This window comes from Temnothorax nylanderi, unplaced genomic scaffold (assembly GCF_030848795.1).
Source record: "Temnothorax nylanderi isolate EJ_2023f unplaced genomic scaffold, tnyl_v1.0 TNYL_tig0002_pilon, whole genome shotgun sequence".
Taxonomy (NCBI): Eukaryota; Metazoa; Arthropoda; class Insecta; order Hymenoptera; family Formicidae; genus Temnothorax; species Temnothorax nylanderi.
The window spans coordinates 706246-720800 of record NW_027249064.1 but is presented as its reverse complement, the minus strand read 5'-3'; the positions used below and the strand labels follow the sequence as shown (position 1 = coordinate 720800).

General features: G+C 42.3%; 1 protein-coding gene and 1 long non-coding RNA gene across 2 annotated transcripts in view; one reads left to right on the top strand and one right to left on the bottom strand.

Moving 5' to 3' along the window:
* The window catches only part of LOC139768542 (uncharacterized), a 160861-nt gene that overhangs the window by 93365 nt on the left and 52941 nt on the right, over nt 1–14555 (top strand). The window lies entirely within an intron of this gene.
* Nucleotides 6489–8273, bottom strand: LOC139767915 (uncharacterized). Its single transcript, XM_071697651.1, has 2 exons — nt 7849–8273; nt 6489–7492 (listed from the first exon to the last, which is right to left on the bottom strand). The coding sequence occupies exons 1-2, from the start codon at nt 7984–7986 to the stop codon at nt 6896–6898; spliced, it is 735 nt and encodes a 244-aa protein (XP_071553752.1). The 5' UTR covers nt 7987–8273; the 3' UTR covers nt 6489–6895.

The window sequence follows — 14555 nt, the reverse complement described above, 5'->3', positions numbered from 1 at the left end:
ATTAAACGTATCCGGTATGCCTCCTGTGGTCCTACGTCGGGTCCTTCTGTCAGATAGACTAATCTGCGATTGATCAAGTCCCAAACTCACGCGTACTATCTGCTCGATTAACGATCGCTGGACTCAGCTGACTCGCCAGTATAATTCAAATTCGAAGGCAGCCAAGAAGTGCCGTGTATAAATGTGTGTTGTGTTGCGTGCCGAGTTATTATTCATAAACACGAAAGTATATAAATTCTTCACTCCTTTCCTCGTCCCGCCGTTCGAGCGGGACCATACCTGGACAGACCATATCTCTGCAAGGTGGAACGGAACGCGTGCAACGACCCTTTACAAAATCTTCCTTAATTTCATTCCAAAATCGCGTGGACGAGTTCGCCGATTAAGCCCCTGATCACTCGTACAAGAATGGATTTTTATAAGACGATGGCAATTCAGATAAGCTTTCTGCAACGGACTTTAAATTGCATTTGCTTTGAAGCAATTTTCAAACTGTGATTTAGGAGACTTGATTAAATTACAGTGCGTTTCGATTTCAGTAAATCTAGTTTTGAATAATGCATGTGGAAAAATATAAAAATATTTTAGGATAATATTAATAATGTGTTATTAAAAATACTTTATTTAAAAAGAAGCTGAACGGTAAATTTGCTTTGAAATATTGTATAAACGTAATTGCACAGATATAATTACAACGTTAAAATCACATCATATATAAAGAAAATTCCCAATAAAATTGCGCACAAATTCGTGAGACAGTAGAAGATGCAGCATAACGTCGGATTCTATTTTTGCCAGTATAATAATCGCAGTTCCTACGCCTGAATCGATCGTAGTCACTGGGATCCACAACGAAACGATGAACAGGTCTTTAATTAATTAACGCCGAGTTTCATCTTGAGACGTTGAGTTTAAACGAGGATGCGTTGATCGACGGTCGATTTCGCCGATCGATAAGGGAGCGTCGCGGACGTCGCGGAAAACGCTGAGTTGTGATTACATTGTTTGGAGCTGAATAGAGCCGTCCGTGCACGGATACGCAACACCATTGTAGGCACTCAGAGAACCTGCCGGTTCCGTGGTTTCATACCTCTCTCTTTCTCTTTTCCTTTCTCTCTCTTCTCTCTTTCTCTCTCTCCTCTCTCTTCTCTCTTTCTTTCTCTCTCTATACGTGTGTTGGGTTTATATAAATACAAGACCGGTAACCCAATGGTTACCGGTTTCACGTACCGGAAGGTGCTCTCTTCGAGGTAGCTCTTCTCTCAACTGCGTTTCGATTAAAAATTATGTCATTGAATTACCACGACCCGCGCATTAACTATATAAAACGGAGATTCTACGCGGCGACGTGTGATTATTTACAGTTAGCCACGCTAAGAGATGGCTGTTTCACAGTGATGGCCTCTGCTGTAAAAGAAACGTACGTTTCGGCCGGGATTTGCAGCCTCTCTCGCGTCTCTGTCATAATTACGATTTATTTTAAAATCAATTAAATGGCGGCGCGAGCACCGGCAAAAAAATTACCGGTTGTCACCGATGCGTTCACGTCACGTTAATCTCTTCGCTAAGCCCGAGTATAGCGCATCGCTTGCATATCCAACTCGTTACAATCGAAAAAGAGCGATCAAGAGCCGATCGAAAAAGAGCGTAACGATCGATCGGAACGTCCGTCGATTAAACTGACGTTCTTGACAACTCTCCGAAATTATATAGCGCGAACGCGAGAGTATGAAGAGCCCGGAAGACTGAAAAGGACCTTTGTTTCGCATCGCGATGCCGGCTTTAATGTCTGTGCGAAGCTGATCTCGCGAGGATTCATAAGCGCATGCAATACCGTCACATTTGCGAAAGTTCAATCTTCTTCTAAAAGAGAAAATAAAACGTTGTGTTAAATTTAGATTATAAACAATCCTGTACCTCAAAACACACTTTACCAGAATTACAGATTCCTGTTGATAATATGAATAATAATGGAAATAATCTATAAGAGCAACGTTTCGTGCATCATTAGAACAAAATTTATGAATACGAATAGTGATTAATAAATAGAATGAGATTTAAATAATTGCAAAATTTTATGTAATTATATTTGACGCAGGAGACAACTAATGTTTTTGGTCGTACACTTCAGAGAGATAGTGGCGAGGATATTTTAAATAAACTCATCTTTATTTATACGCACAGAGATCCTCTGACAAAATATCCGAAGAGATATCTAAACGTTCTGCCATAATGCCGTCCTGCTACGCGTATGGTTACTCATAATGCGTATAGATTATCGCGACAGGATTAATCGGAGACACTAATACGAGCGATCGACGGACGAAAGGGATAATTAAAATTCTTGGTGCGATTCCGACGAAAAACAGAGCGGTTAATGCTATCAACGTCGATATCGACCGCGCGGAACCCCGCTAATTAGCGATGCAAATGCGAGTTGCAGGGTTGCAACAGGCGATAGGACCGGTGTGGATACAACCAGCTTGCTTTTAAGATGCCACAAAAACCGTATCCGTATAGCGTGTCTATTAAACGCACGTCGCAGGTGTAACGTCAAAGCTCTTCCGCTAACCCACAGTATTTATGGCTCGTCACGCTTTTGCGGGGCTTGCATTCTACCCGCATTTCAACCTTATCTCAAGGTTAATTAAAGCAGAGTTAATTAAAAGACCGTAGATAAATAATTATCGATATCATTGGAAGGTCTTATTTGACAAAATAAGGTGCTTTTAGAAATAATTTTCTCACCATTTAGTAGAAATTGTAGTTTAGAAAAATAAGTTTGAATAATAATATATGCTACTAATAATTAATATACTATTTTTATAATGCTATATTGCGATATCTTATTATTTTAAATTACAAGTAACTCTTTTACAATTCTATAATTAATAAACATAACTCGTGAAAAATTTCGTGATAATATATCGCGCCTCCAATGTCGTATGTGTTGAAATTAGTATAGTAATTGCAATCAAAAGAAAACAGAAATCCTTTAAATTACGCAAATGACTCAATGGAAAAGTAATACTACCGCTTTCTAGCCCGCAGCAATAACATTATTTCCAGATCCGCGTTTCCAGTCGAAATATCAATCATCGGAAACATTCACGACACCACGAATTCAAAACCTGCGGCTTTGCCGGTTATGACTTTTTCCAACAGAGGTGTGACATGATGGACGAGGAATGAATTTCACAATGGATAATTATACGACGTAAAAGCGGTCAATAAACTCGCTCTCGCGCTAACGACGACTATAAGCTGACCGACGCGGACGTGCCGAACTGGAACCAGAGCTATTCACGTTCCATTTTCGCGATCGCGTCGTCCTCGACGGTTCTCTCGCTCTCGGATTTTCATCCGGATCGAAAAGCAGACCGGTTTGCTCGCCGCACCTACGACTTCCGGCCGGATTCGCGGGGCCGCCCGAGTGGTAAGAGGCGCTCGTAAATTACGTTGAACTTACGCACCCGATATTTTCTTCGTGCGACTATCGTACCATCGAGATCATTATCGTAAACACACTATTAACACCACCGTTGCTCGGGTCTGGACAAGCTGGCCGGGGGTAAAAGAGCCATGTACCAATCTAGACTTATAAAACTGGCCGAGTGTCCAGTAATAATGTGCGAACGCGCTATCCATCAGCTGGGACAAAACAGTTAAGCGACTATACAGCGCTGCTCTAAAGCGGCTGTGGTAATGAACGCCGATCGGACGAGGCGAGGCGAAAAGAAATCCGGCAGACCACGCGCTGAATCTTCCGTATCAAAGAGGAGCGGTGATAGTATATAATTCACGTTTACGTTTTGTATAGTTGATCGTCCGCCACTGCCATTCTTATTACAATTGTAATAGATCTAGTATTTCCGGTCCTTTTTTTATCGTGCTACTCGAAGGTAATATCTCAAGCGAGAAAGCCAACATGAAGTTTAAGTCTTGGTGAATTTAATGATTTAAATATATTAGAACTCTATATGGAATTTATTTATATATTTCTTCGCAATAATGAAGGCACGATAATTGATATAACACGTATCATTTCATATCTGTAGCATTGAAAGTTGATCGATTTTAACATCGGAATAATTTTTAAAGAGAGAATTTTAAAAAATTGTCAAGTTTCTTAAGTTAAGGAGATGAAACGGGATATCGAAGTTGAAATTGTATGATTAGGTGGCGTATACATCCATCACGTAATGTCAGTACCGTCTCGCACAATGTAAGACAGTCGATTAGGAGAGTGCTGGTAGATGATGCGGCATACTTGCCCGCTAGTTAAGCACAGGAGCCGTATTGCGATCGATCGTTAATAACACTTCGGATTATAATCGGATGCCAAGATCGCCACCTGCTGTTTCCATATCGTCGATGTAGCCTAATTCGAGTACCCGGTAGTTATCAACGATGCGGATCGCACGAATTAAAATCTCTCTCGTGTGGTCCGGATATATTAGCTGCGAAGATGGCGGCGCAATTAAATTCCTCGAGCGGTAACACGAACTGGAGAAATAATCCTGAGCAATGATTCATTCCTCTCAGTTTCTTATTGTATCTTCTCAGATTTTTCTTTTTTCTTGCTTCCGTAAATGCGAGCAAACATAAAACACCATAATCTTTTTTTGTAAATGACAGCTCGTCCAAAAACTGAGATTATCAAATTAATAAAGTCAATAATTAAATCATGTAATTATAATGATTGATATTTCATATTTAATATTTTAAATTCAAAAATTTAATCTTAATTCTACGCTTTTCTAAATCCGGAAGACTTAAAAAATTCGACTGATAATAATTATGCAAAAATGCATTTCTGCATGTTTTCAGCAGAGTTTCAATAAAATTCCTTTAATAATATTTTATTAATAGGAGGATTAATTAGAATCATTTTTTAAACCTTACAAATTTGTTAAAGAAACAAATGTGTTAAAATAAATTTTACATATAAATTTGAAATAAAAATTATTAGCTTTTGCTTTCAAACGTAAGAATAAGTTAACAAAATATAAAGCAAGAAAGATTACGTTCATGTTACAAAAAAAAATTATTTCCGACTTCCGGGATAAAATCACTTGCGGTAATCGACTTCATATTTTTTTTGTTTTGCTAATAGAGCGTTAAGTGCTCGGCGAGCACCACGTTGCGTGTACGTTCGGACACACTTCTTGCACACACCGATGTAAGTTACGATATAAGTTAAGTCAAGAAATGTCCGCGGGCGTAGCCTCTATGGGCTAACTCCTAATCTAGCCCCGGAGAGTCAACGCTGCCGCCGGTGGTAGCATAAATCTACCTTAATGATATCACCGCGTAATGCCGGGATGACGCTATCTCGGCCAAGTCGGTGCATGTGAGAACCCACTGACACCTCGGCATCCGGAGTTTCACGAGCAATAGCGCGCAAAGAGAAGATGGTATCGCCGAGGTTTTCTCTCTGGACCTCTTCCTGTCCGTCCTGTCCGGCACGTCATTTAGGTGGAACCACGCAGCGACGAGCGGCGTGAAACGCTGTTCGGGACACGATGGTTACGCCTGCCAACGACCGCGAGTAACTTCTATTCTCCGTGCAGTTTCGTTATTTTTTGACCAAGTAAGAAAGATTACCAGAAAAAGCTACTATGAATTCATTAGTACTCTTATTTTTTCGCGCGACATTATCTCATAAAATAATGCATTCTTGTCGTTTGCGCAATTTTGTGAATTTATTAATCGAGAAGATGCATTATAATTGTAATGCTTCATTATTCCATCAATTAATAATAAACAAAATTTTATTCAGAGTTACTCTGTACGTTCGTATGACATCATTGCGTGCAAGTCTCGTCGGAAGCTGATATCGCATTAGGAAGACAACGGAGACAAATCAACTAACATTTTTAGATTTAATATGCTTTTTTGTATCAAAATTAATACCTTGGATGGAGCACTAAAGAGAATTTCGCTTTTGAACGGAAAAACGGCGAACGGTTCTCCGACTATAGGATCTTAGGTGTTAGAAAGAGTCACCGTTAGAATCGCATTAGTATCGCTTGATAGATCCTCGGTATTAGCGTCGCGTCGGCCTCCGGGGAAGAGTCCTGTCGAAGAATAGGGAGCAGTTAGATCACGGCATTGTGACCGGCGCGGCGGACCCGCAGGACATTTAAACGGGAATCGGCAGATGTCTTTCTCTCTCGCTCCGTGTCTCTCTCGCTTTCTCACTCGAGACCGGTAAATACCACTAATCACTTCTCGATCCTTTCTAACGTGCCTTGACCCCGTCGCGACAAGAGTTATAGCAGTCGGCTTTATTTGAACTACCGCCATCAGGACCTCGAGCCACGTTCGCACCTGAAAGTCGTGCCAATGCACCCATGAATATCGTGATTTCACTTTTCGAAGAACACGGCAGGAAACATTAATCGGCGTCTCTCGATATCATTTAAATCCAAGAATAGCTAATAAGAAGGAAATAAGAGGGTTAATTGAAATAAGAACAAAAGTAATTGATGGTACAACAGTGTATAATTAGTCAGTGTAAAGGAAACATATAAAATTTGTAAAAAGTCGAAGACTACAAAACAAGGCTCACTGTCGACGTACATTTCGGACCACTGTAATTTATCGCAAAAATAAAACAAGATCTAGATTCATGAGAGTTATCCCCGCGTCACTGATCGATAACCACCGTGTCGAACAATTATTAATCCTTTGCAGTCTCGATTAAAAGGTTATAAAATTTGCTTTCTCTTCCAAACCAAATCGAATTTTACGAAATAATGTACAATAATACATTTCTTGATGTATCCAATAAAAATGTTCAATTTTGTATAAAATTTTGATCTCAATTTTACATGGACGATATACGACTGCGAAGGATTAAGATCCGCAGTATCTTTTCGTGGGTAGATGTTCACGGCTGATCGCGATTTCGGTCGTCAATCATCTCCTTGTCACTGCTACTCGATCGGCTGCGCGTCTGACTTCGATCTCGACTACGGCTCTGGTGTCTGGACGGCGTCTGGTTGTTGGTACTGTTCTTGTATAAATAAGTCATGTCCTTTCGGAGGTTCTCCACCGGGGAATTTTGCAAGGTGTCCTCTGTGCGTTTCCTGGACGAGCATTTGTTGCACCTGGCTGCAAGAGACCTCGTCCTAGGAAGCGGTGGACTTCCTCTCCCTCCGCTTCTTGTGCTTCTGCTTCTCCTCCTCCTCCTCCTTCCTCTGCCTCGGCCTCTGCCTCGGCCTCTGCCTCTGCCTCTGCCTCTGCCCCTGGCCCCGGCCGCGCCCCTGCCCCTGCCTCTGCCCCTCCTGCGACCTCGGCGACTTCGTCTTCGCCTTCGCGATACTCCGCGGCCACGTCGTCGCCTCCTTCGCCTCCTCCTGCCTTGCTCCAAGGGCGCTACGGTATGCGCTTTGTACATCATGTCAGGATCCGTATTCAGGCTGTAATAACCACGGTCCCTCTTCAGGATACCGTAGTCCAAGCCGCGTTTCAAGGCAGCATATATCTGCGAAAAGAGCACCCCTTTTATTATTACTAACGAACTTCTTGTACGATTAATAAACGCTCTTTTTTACTGCGTTTATTAATCTACAATTTCTAGTAAAAATTTTTCAAGTAATATAATAAAATCAGAAAATTTTAAGATATCTTTCGAAATTTAAGAAAATAAAATTATCAAATTTTAAACATTAGCGTATTAACAATAATTATTATATAATAATTACTTCTTTCTGATGAGAATAGGAAATTAATATTGATAGGAGAAGTATCATAAAATAATATCCGTAAAAACATGCTTTTTGCACAAAAAATGAATAATATTGATAAAATATTTTTGGTAAACTGGTAATTATTAAGTACCTGCTTTTGTATGTTGGCGTCCGACCCCGTATATTGGGATTTAATATAACTCATGATTTCCTTCGACGTGGAACCACGAATTTCCCGCAGATTGCGAATGGCGGAGGCCACCAAGGCTGACATTTTTGGCTTCGTCATATTTCACCTTTTCTCGCCTCTTCTATCCTTCGAAAATATTCCGAGATGGCAATGCCGTTATGTGTCGTCTCATGAGCAGCTCTCGTCAGATATTTAGAGGCCGGATGCGAGGAGCTCGGAGAGATCGAAGGCAAGGAGATCGTCGTCGACGTTAATTTCAGCGATCCACTTATCATCTGGCACAATCCGTGATGTTCCGGACGATTTCTAAATATTTGCGATGGCTCCTTTGCGACTTCCCGAAATGTGCGACGACGCTAAGATAACTCGGACTCGGTGAACGCTTACACTTGGAGACGGCACATTTAAGCTGGTGCGCTTAAATAATCACTAAGAAGATTTAATAACCGATAAAAATCGGTCGTATCGTGGTGCCGAATATGATTTTGGGAAGAGAGGATGGAATGTGTTGCTCGTCAATGGCCTGTCCGGAGATAACTGAGCTGTTGTTATTGATGCGCTATTTTGTCCGACGCGCGTTGCTAGGAAGAAGCCACGGAATCTAGATTCAGATCGCTCAAAAAGTGAAGATCTGTAGGCGATTCCGAAATTTTATTCAAATCGTAATCGAATATATGAAACGTTATGGAAATAATTCGTAGCATAAATTCCATGTTTAGAGAGATTAATATTAGCATAAGAAAAGTGGATATTATGCATGAAAACGCATTTTTATTTTTACTTCTTTTCGTAAATTTTATCTATTTTATTGATATGAGATTATGATAATATGTTAATTCTTACTTTACATAATCCAGTTAGATTAATAATTACAAGATGTATTAATAATATGAGCGTATCATAAGAGTTAAAAATAAATTCAAGCAATAATTTAAAAGAATTAACATATCGATCGTAATAATAAGAGATAAGAAGTCTCGCACGATAAGTTATATGCGACTGTCGATGTTGATCGTTGAATAGCCTCGTTTCTTGCTCTTCGTCGCTCATTTCATATTCCTCGGGCGCGCGGTATCCTTTTTTACATTTCCCGCATAATTAGCGTCGTCGCCGCGCGTGCATTGCGATACAGGTAACACGTATAAGTACTACCGGCCGAGTGAATATCGTGTCACGTAACCGAGATGCACCACTCCCATTGAAAGCGCCTTAATTAATAAGCTCGTTTTAACACTCATAACATCCCGGCGCGCATAATTAAGAAAAATAAGCGGCACGATCGGTTATCGGCGGTGTGTCGACCGATGATCCGCACGCGACTCCGTCCGATCGATAGTAGCCGCTCATAATCCCTACCCGAGCATTCATCATCGTGATGAATGTAATATAAGTAATATTAATGACAACAAAACGTTTGCTGTTGCCGAAAATAAAAAGCGCGGAATCGTGCCTCGCTCGTGGCCGCGTCTCTCGTTCCGTTGAATGCAAATGTGCCTCTCGGTGTATCTTGGAATCGCGGCGGTGAGCGGCGATGCAACATTGTGACTATATAAATCTAATGGAGGTTCGGGGTCATCACGTCGGGGTTTACTCGAGCTTTGTATATGAAATTGCGCTACCGTGTATATACTGTACGGTAGCCGGCGGTAATACGACGACGCGCGCTTGCAAGGGGTTTCTCTCTTTCTCCGCCCCGACTCGCGACTCGTCTCATTATCCGTCCTTAACGGTGCCGTCGCCGGCAGAAAAGAAACCGCGATTTCAAGTCGCCGCGCGCGCGCGCGCGCGGAACGCGTGTATCCCCGGACGGAGACGACTTGCCACCTCGGTAATTGGACAGTCGTGGGGATAGCCGCGGTTTACAGGAATAACGCGGCAATTTAGCCGGCCGCTTAAGTCGCTACGCGCTCGCTCGCGCCGACGATTTCGTTCGTTAATCAGCACCAGGTGTCGCGAAATACCGCTTCTCCTCGAATGCGCACCTGCTTGCAAATGCCTACGTCTATACTCCAATAATTATTTATCAACGTCGCACTGAGAGCGGGGGGCACGACAAGTCGGCGGCGTTCCGAGTTCCGACCGCTCCGCGCTCCGGCATGCGGCATTCGGGCGTTTTATTATTCATCGATCGAGCAGCGACGACGGCGCGCTTAGATCTCCTTATTTCTATCCGCAGTATTTCTTCCTCGCGACGACGCGCGCGCGGCGTTAGAACGATCACGAGTGCCGATGTATTTCCGTAATTAAATTCAATCGACGTGCCGCGCGAGCGTAATCCGCGATATATCATTCGCGACGGCAAAGGCGGTGGCTTTGCTCCGTCGTTAATTGCGTTGTTACCCGCATGTCGTAGATTGAATTTGCTTTGCATCGGTCGCTCTTGGAAGCCAAACTTTGGTTCTGTGATAACATCAGTTCCAATTTTAATTTCGGAGTAGCGCATCTCGATGCAACAACTCGGATCTCGCGGCGCGTTACACGTATATACCGATGTTACCGATGTCGCGCGAGAAATTGCTTCACCGACTTCTCGTATCGTGAAGGGAGCACCGGCAAAACCGATCCTCCAGGAACTCGAGGACCGAACGTGACTTCGTAACATCGCTCGGCGGCACGACGAGCGAACAAACCCGCGCGCTCCGTTCCGAGACTTTGTTATCCGCCCCGTCGGGAGTGTCGGGACTCCGACCGGGCGACAGGACCCTAACAAATGTCGCGCGTCAGGATAATTGCGCGCGGAATTCGCCGCTCCCACGAACGTGTTGTTCCTAACGCCGCGGGAGGACGACGGGCGACGCAACTCGGGCAAGGTTTCTCGTGCCACACGCTCCTGATGCCGACGGAACCGCAGCGGTTCCATGTTTCATGCGTCTATCGTACGAGCGTGTGTGCATGCGTGTGTATGTAAGTACATGTATGTGTGCGGAGGAGCCATCACCTCCCTCGCCGCGGGATGTCCGGCCGGACAGAATGTGGCGAACCGAGCGTGACGATTGCCCACCGAGGCATTTTTACACCTACGCTCGCTCTTTCCAGGAATCCATCGATCCCGATCCTTCACACCTCGCGGCGTCTAATCACCGTGACTTCGCCGGCGTACTTTCTTTCTCTAATTGTAAGACAATGCCGGGGCTTCCCGGAGCGCGTATGCGCGTCCGCGATTTTACTCGACGTAGTCCGCTTCTTGTTGCTCGGAAAGTCGTTAGGATGTTGCGAAAGGAACGCGGGACCGTTCGCAAGAAAGCTAAGTTCGTCACAGATCTTGCGCCTTTTACGATCGCAACGGTTTATTATATACGAGGCATACTTCGATGAATCCGTACCGAATTGCAGAATGTCCAATTTCCGTTAATTATAATTCTAATCATCTTATCTATTTATCTACATTAAATTATGTCAAGTAGGTCAAATAGTAAGTAATAAAATTTTATTTCTATAAATTATCTAACTGTTTGCGACAATTTCTTGTTTTCTCAATCGTCTATAACTCGAGAAATATCAGTACATTGACGTTTCAATTAAGGAAAAATCGAGACTGCTTATCTATCCTGTATCTGTCGTTAAAATGAAAGACACTTTTAATACATCCTGTGTAGAAATTCTAAGATTTTTTTAGCTTAACCGTAGGGTTAATTGCTACTTGTAGAGATCAAAAGACCTAAGGCTGCGACAACGATCTTAGAGGTGTCACGGTTCGAGGACACAGCGCTCGATTGCGCTTCGAAATATACCCGGAGGACGCTTATTAAATGACAGTAGAGTCCGCATGTGGAAAGACACAACCCTCGTGACACCGGTGTCGTTCGGCCGACCAATCGACGTGTCGATCGGCACATTGTGCACCGTACACCGCGATGATTGCGATTGGCCGGTTCGGGCACCTTTCTGCCTTCCGCAACCGACAGTCGCGCATAAGTCGAACGTATTATTCGCTTTGCATACTTGACTGGCGGCGCCCGACGCGGTTCATTATCCATCGTAAACGCGTTTTTTTTTCCACCGCAAATCGCCATTTTGGATTAATTATCGACCGACTGGGTGCGCGTCACATTAGCGTTTTCCCCCGTGGCGCAATATACAAATTATTTGATCGACCAATCATCGAATGCTCGCTCGCAGCGGTAAGTACGATCGCGCGCATGAATATTACGAGCGTAATAAATAATTGGTGTTCTCGGAACGGAGAGATCAAGACGCGTTGACAATTTTATTATCATAATTTGTCTCGCTCGCGAGCATCTATCAGCACGACGGTGTGGCAACCAGATTTTAATTATTGCCACGCGGAGATATAATCTTACGCCGCTTATGACGCTCGTGTCGCTTACGCTTTAGAAAGTGTTATCCACAGATAGGTACTCATTAGCGACGTAATTTTTCGTACTTGTCGGAAATTGTGGCCATTTCTGTAATAATATAATTCAATGAGAGCATCGCTTTCACAGAGAGAGTGAGATATTAACTTAATTACAATGATCAGTTCACATTTTTAATCGTATGTTATGCATTTTCTGCATATCTTGGATGATGAAGTATCCTAAATGCCGGAATAGCAAAAAATTGCAAGAATTATAATGTTTATAATTGCCGCGAAAGCGTCGCGTAGAAATAGTTTTACAATAATAACAATGAATCTGATTCGTCGTCTTTCATCAAATTATATCTATTCTTTCATCATCGGACTTTTGACGCTCTGGTGTGCTGCATTAGGTTTAGGTTTGCATCGCATTGCACGCGAAGAGACGGCGGGTCCGGCAAAATAATCTCTCTTTCTTTATCTTCTTTTTCTACTTCTTCCGTTCACTCGCTCATTCTCGCGTGCCGGATTTTCGGTTCTCAATGGGTTCACGGCGGAGGGGTGAATTAACGGTCCAATGAGAACGGGCGCAGTTAATAAACCGGACATATTAAACGATTATATTAACGCAACCGTCGCCGGAGATTAATGCACTCGCGGCTCTCGAACGTCTCACTCCTTTTCGCACACGAGCACCGAGGAAAGGTAGAAGCCGACAAGAAATATGATCTACACGCAGTGTGGGCACCATTGCACCGCGGTAGCCTTAAGATAATTACGACCGTATGATTTTTGCGTATCGAAAGGCTATAGTTCGAGCGACAAGTCGGTCGATTCGAAAGCGGCGCGTATTAAAATGAACTTTTTTTAATATCGTTTTAATCAGGGTGTAACGCATCGCAAAGACAGCTGTGATAAACGTCGTCGAGCTTATGAAATTGTTCGAGTCACTATCATAGTAGTGATTATACCGTTAAATGTGTAGATTAATTTAAAAAAAATAGACTGTATTCAATAATGTAGGATAGTGAACCATTTGAATCAATTAATGATAAACCTTTTAATTAATGATAAAGCTTTTTTAGAATAATTTATTTAAATTTCTTTCTATAATGCATATAGATATTATATTATGCATATAGATATTTCCAAATTATTATTATGCTATGTATTAATTATTATTTAACATTCAGCACCATCTACTGTTTATGGAATAATTCTAATTACAATATTTCCTCTTAAACATAATTTTTATTCTGTGGGGTCAAATTCTTCTATTCAAGTCTTGAGTTTTTATTTTTTTTTGCGCAAGTAGTTTATATTGTTTGATTAAAAAGTTGTTTGTAATTCGAAAATGTGACAGTATAGTTTTTCGCGGAAGAAGATATTAAAAGCGATCGAAGAATCTTCTTGTGGAGGAATTTAATGTGAAACCAAGTGTGTACGGAGTAGATATGAGAAGGAGAAAGAGGGGAAGGAAGGAGGTTGCAAGAGGGAACGTTTGATTACACGAGAGCAGGTGGACTAGAAGAGGCGAGAACACGAAGCTACTCGACTGTGGTAGCGACGTAGGTTTTCTTGGCCCACCCGCACCTACCATCTCGTCTCGATGTCACGTGTTTATAAATAGTGCATCAACGTAATTCCTGGCGGCTGTAACCACGGCGAAAGATTTACGAACACCGTGCTTCGAGTAGACGAGACGTTCCCTGAATGCGGAAAGGAATTCGGCGAGAGATGTAATAACGAGGTTGAGCGACTCGCGCCTGGTTAGGCGTTACCGATGATTCCTGAAATGTTCCGTCTGGCTAGAGATTGTCGGGAATATTATCTGGAGCTGTCACGTTCACGCATTATTACCTGTAGGAAACATGATAGAGGATTTCGTTACGTGTTGGCGCTGAGCTTTGTCAAAATCAGATTACAATGTTTTATTCTATTTTCTCTTTTTGAAAGCTTATTGTAGGTATTTGTAAAAATTACTTCAAGTAAAACAAAGATTTAAATTAATAAAACATTTTGATGATTTGTTCAACAAAATTTTAATATTTTTACGAATAGCAATCCAACTTGTTGAAGAATTTGATAAAGTATGTTAAAACTTGTACAATACAAGACGATAATTTAAAAATGTGACGCACTCAAATACCTATATCGCACTTGCGTTATAGATCCCAGCGGCATTACCGTAAAAGTGGCTTAACTGGATCCGACACGAACGACATTAGAATTCCGAAAGCCTCGAAAGTCGTAAAGGTATCTTCGACAACGTAACGACACATATTTCACGGATCATGACTTTCTCGGATGCGTGCTAGCTATTTCGGCTATTTGCAACGCTCGCTTGTGTCGGACATGCATGCTCCCTCGT

What these genes read in the sequence shown, in the direction of transcription:
- LOC139767915 (XM_071697651.1), bottom strand. Translation starts at nt 7,986, where the DNA reads ATGACGAAGCCAAAAATGTCAGCCTTGGTGGCCTCCGCCATTCGCAAT. An exon ending in ACGCCAACATACAAAAGCAG is followed by an intron (nt 7,493 to 7,848) that starts GTACTTAATAAT and finishes CTCTTTTCGCAG; the next exon opens with ATATATGCTGCCTTGAAACG.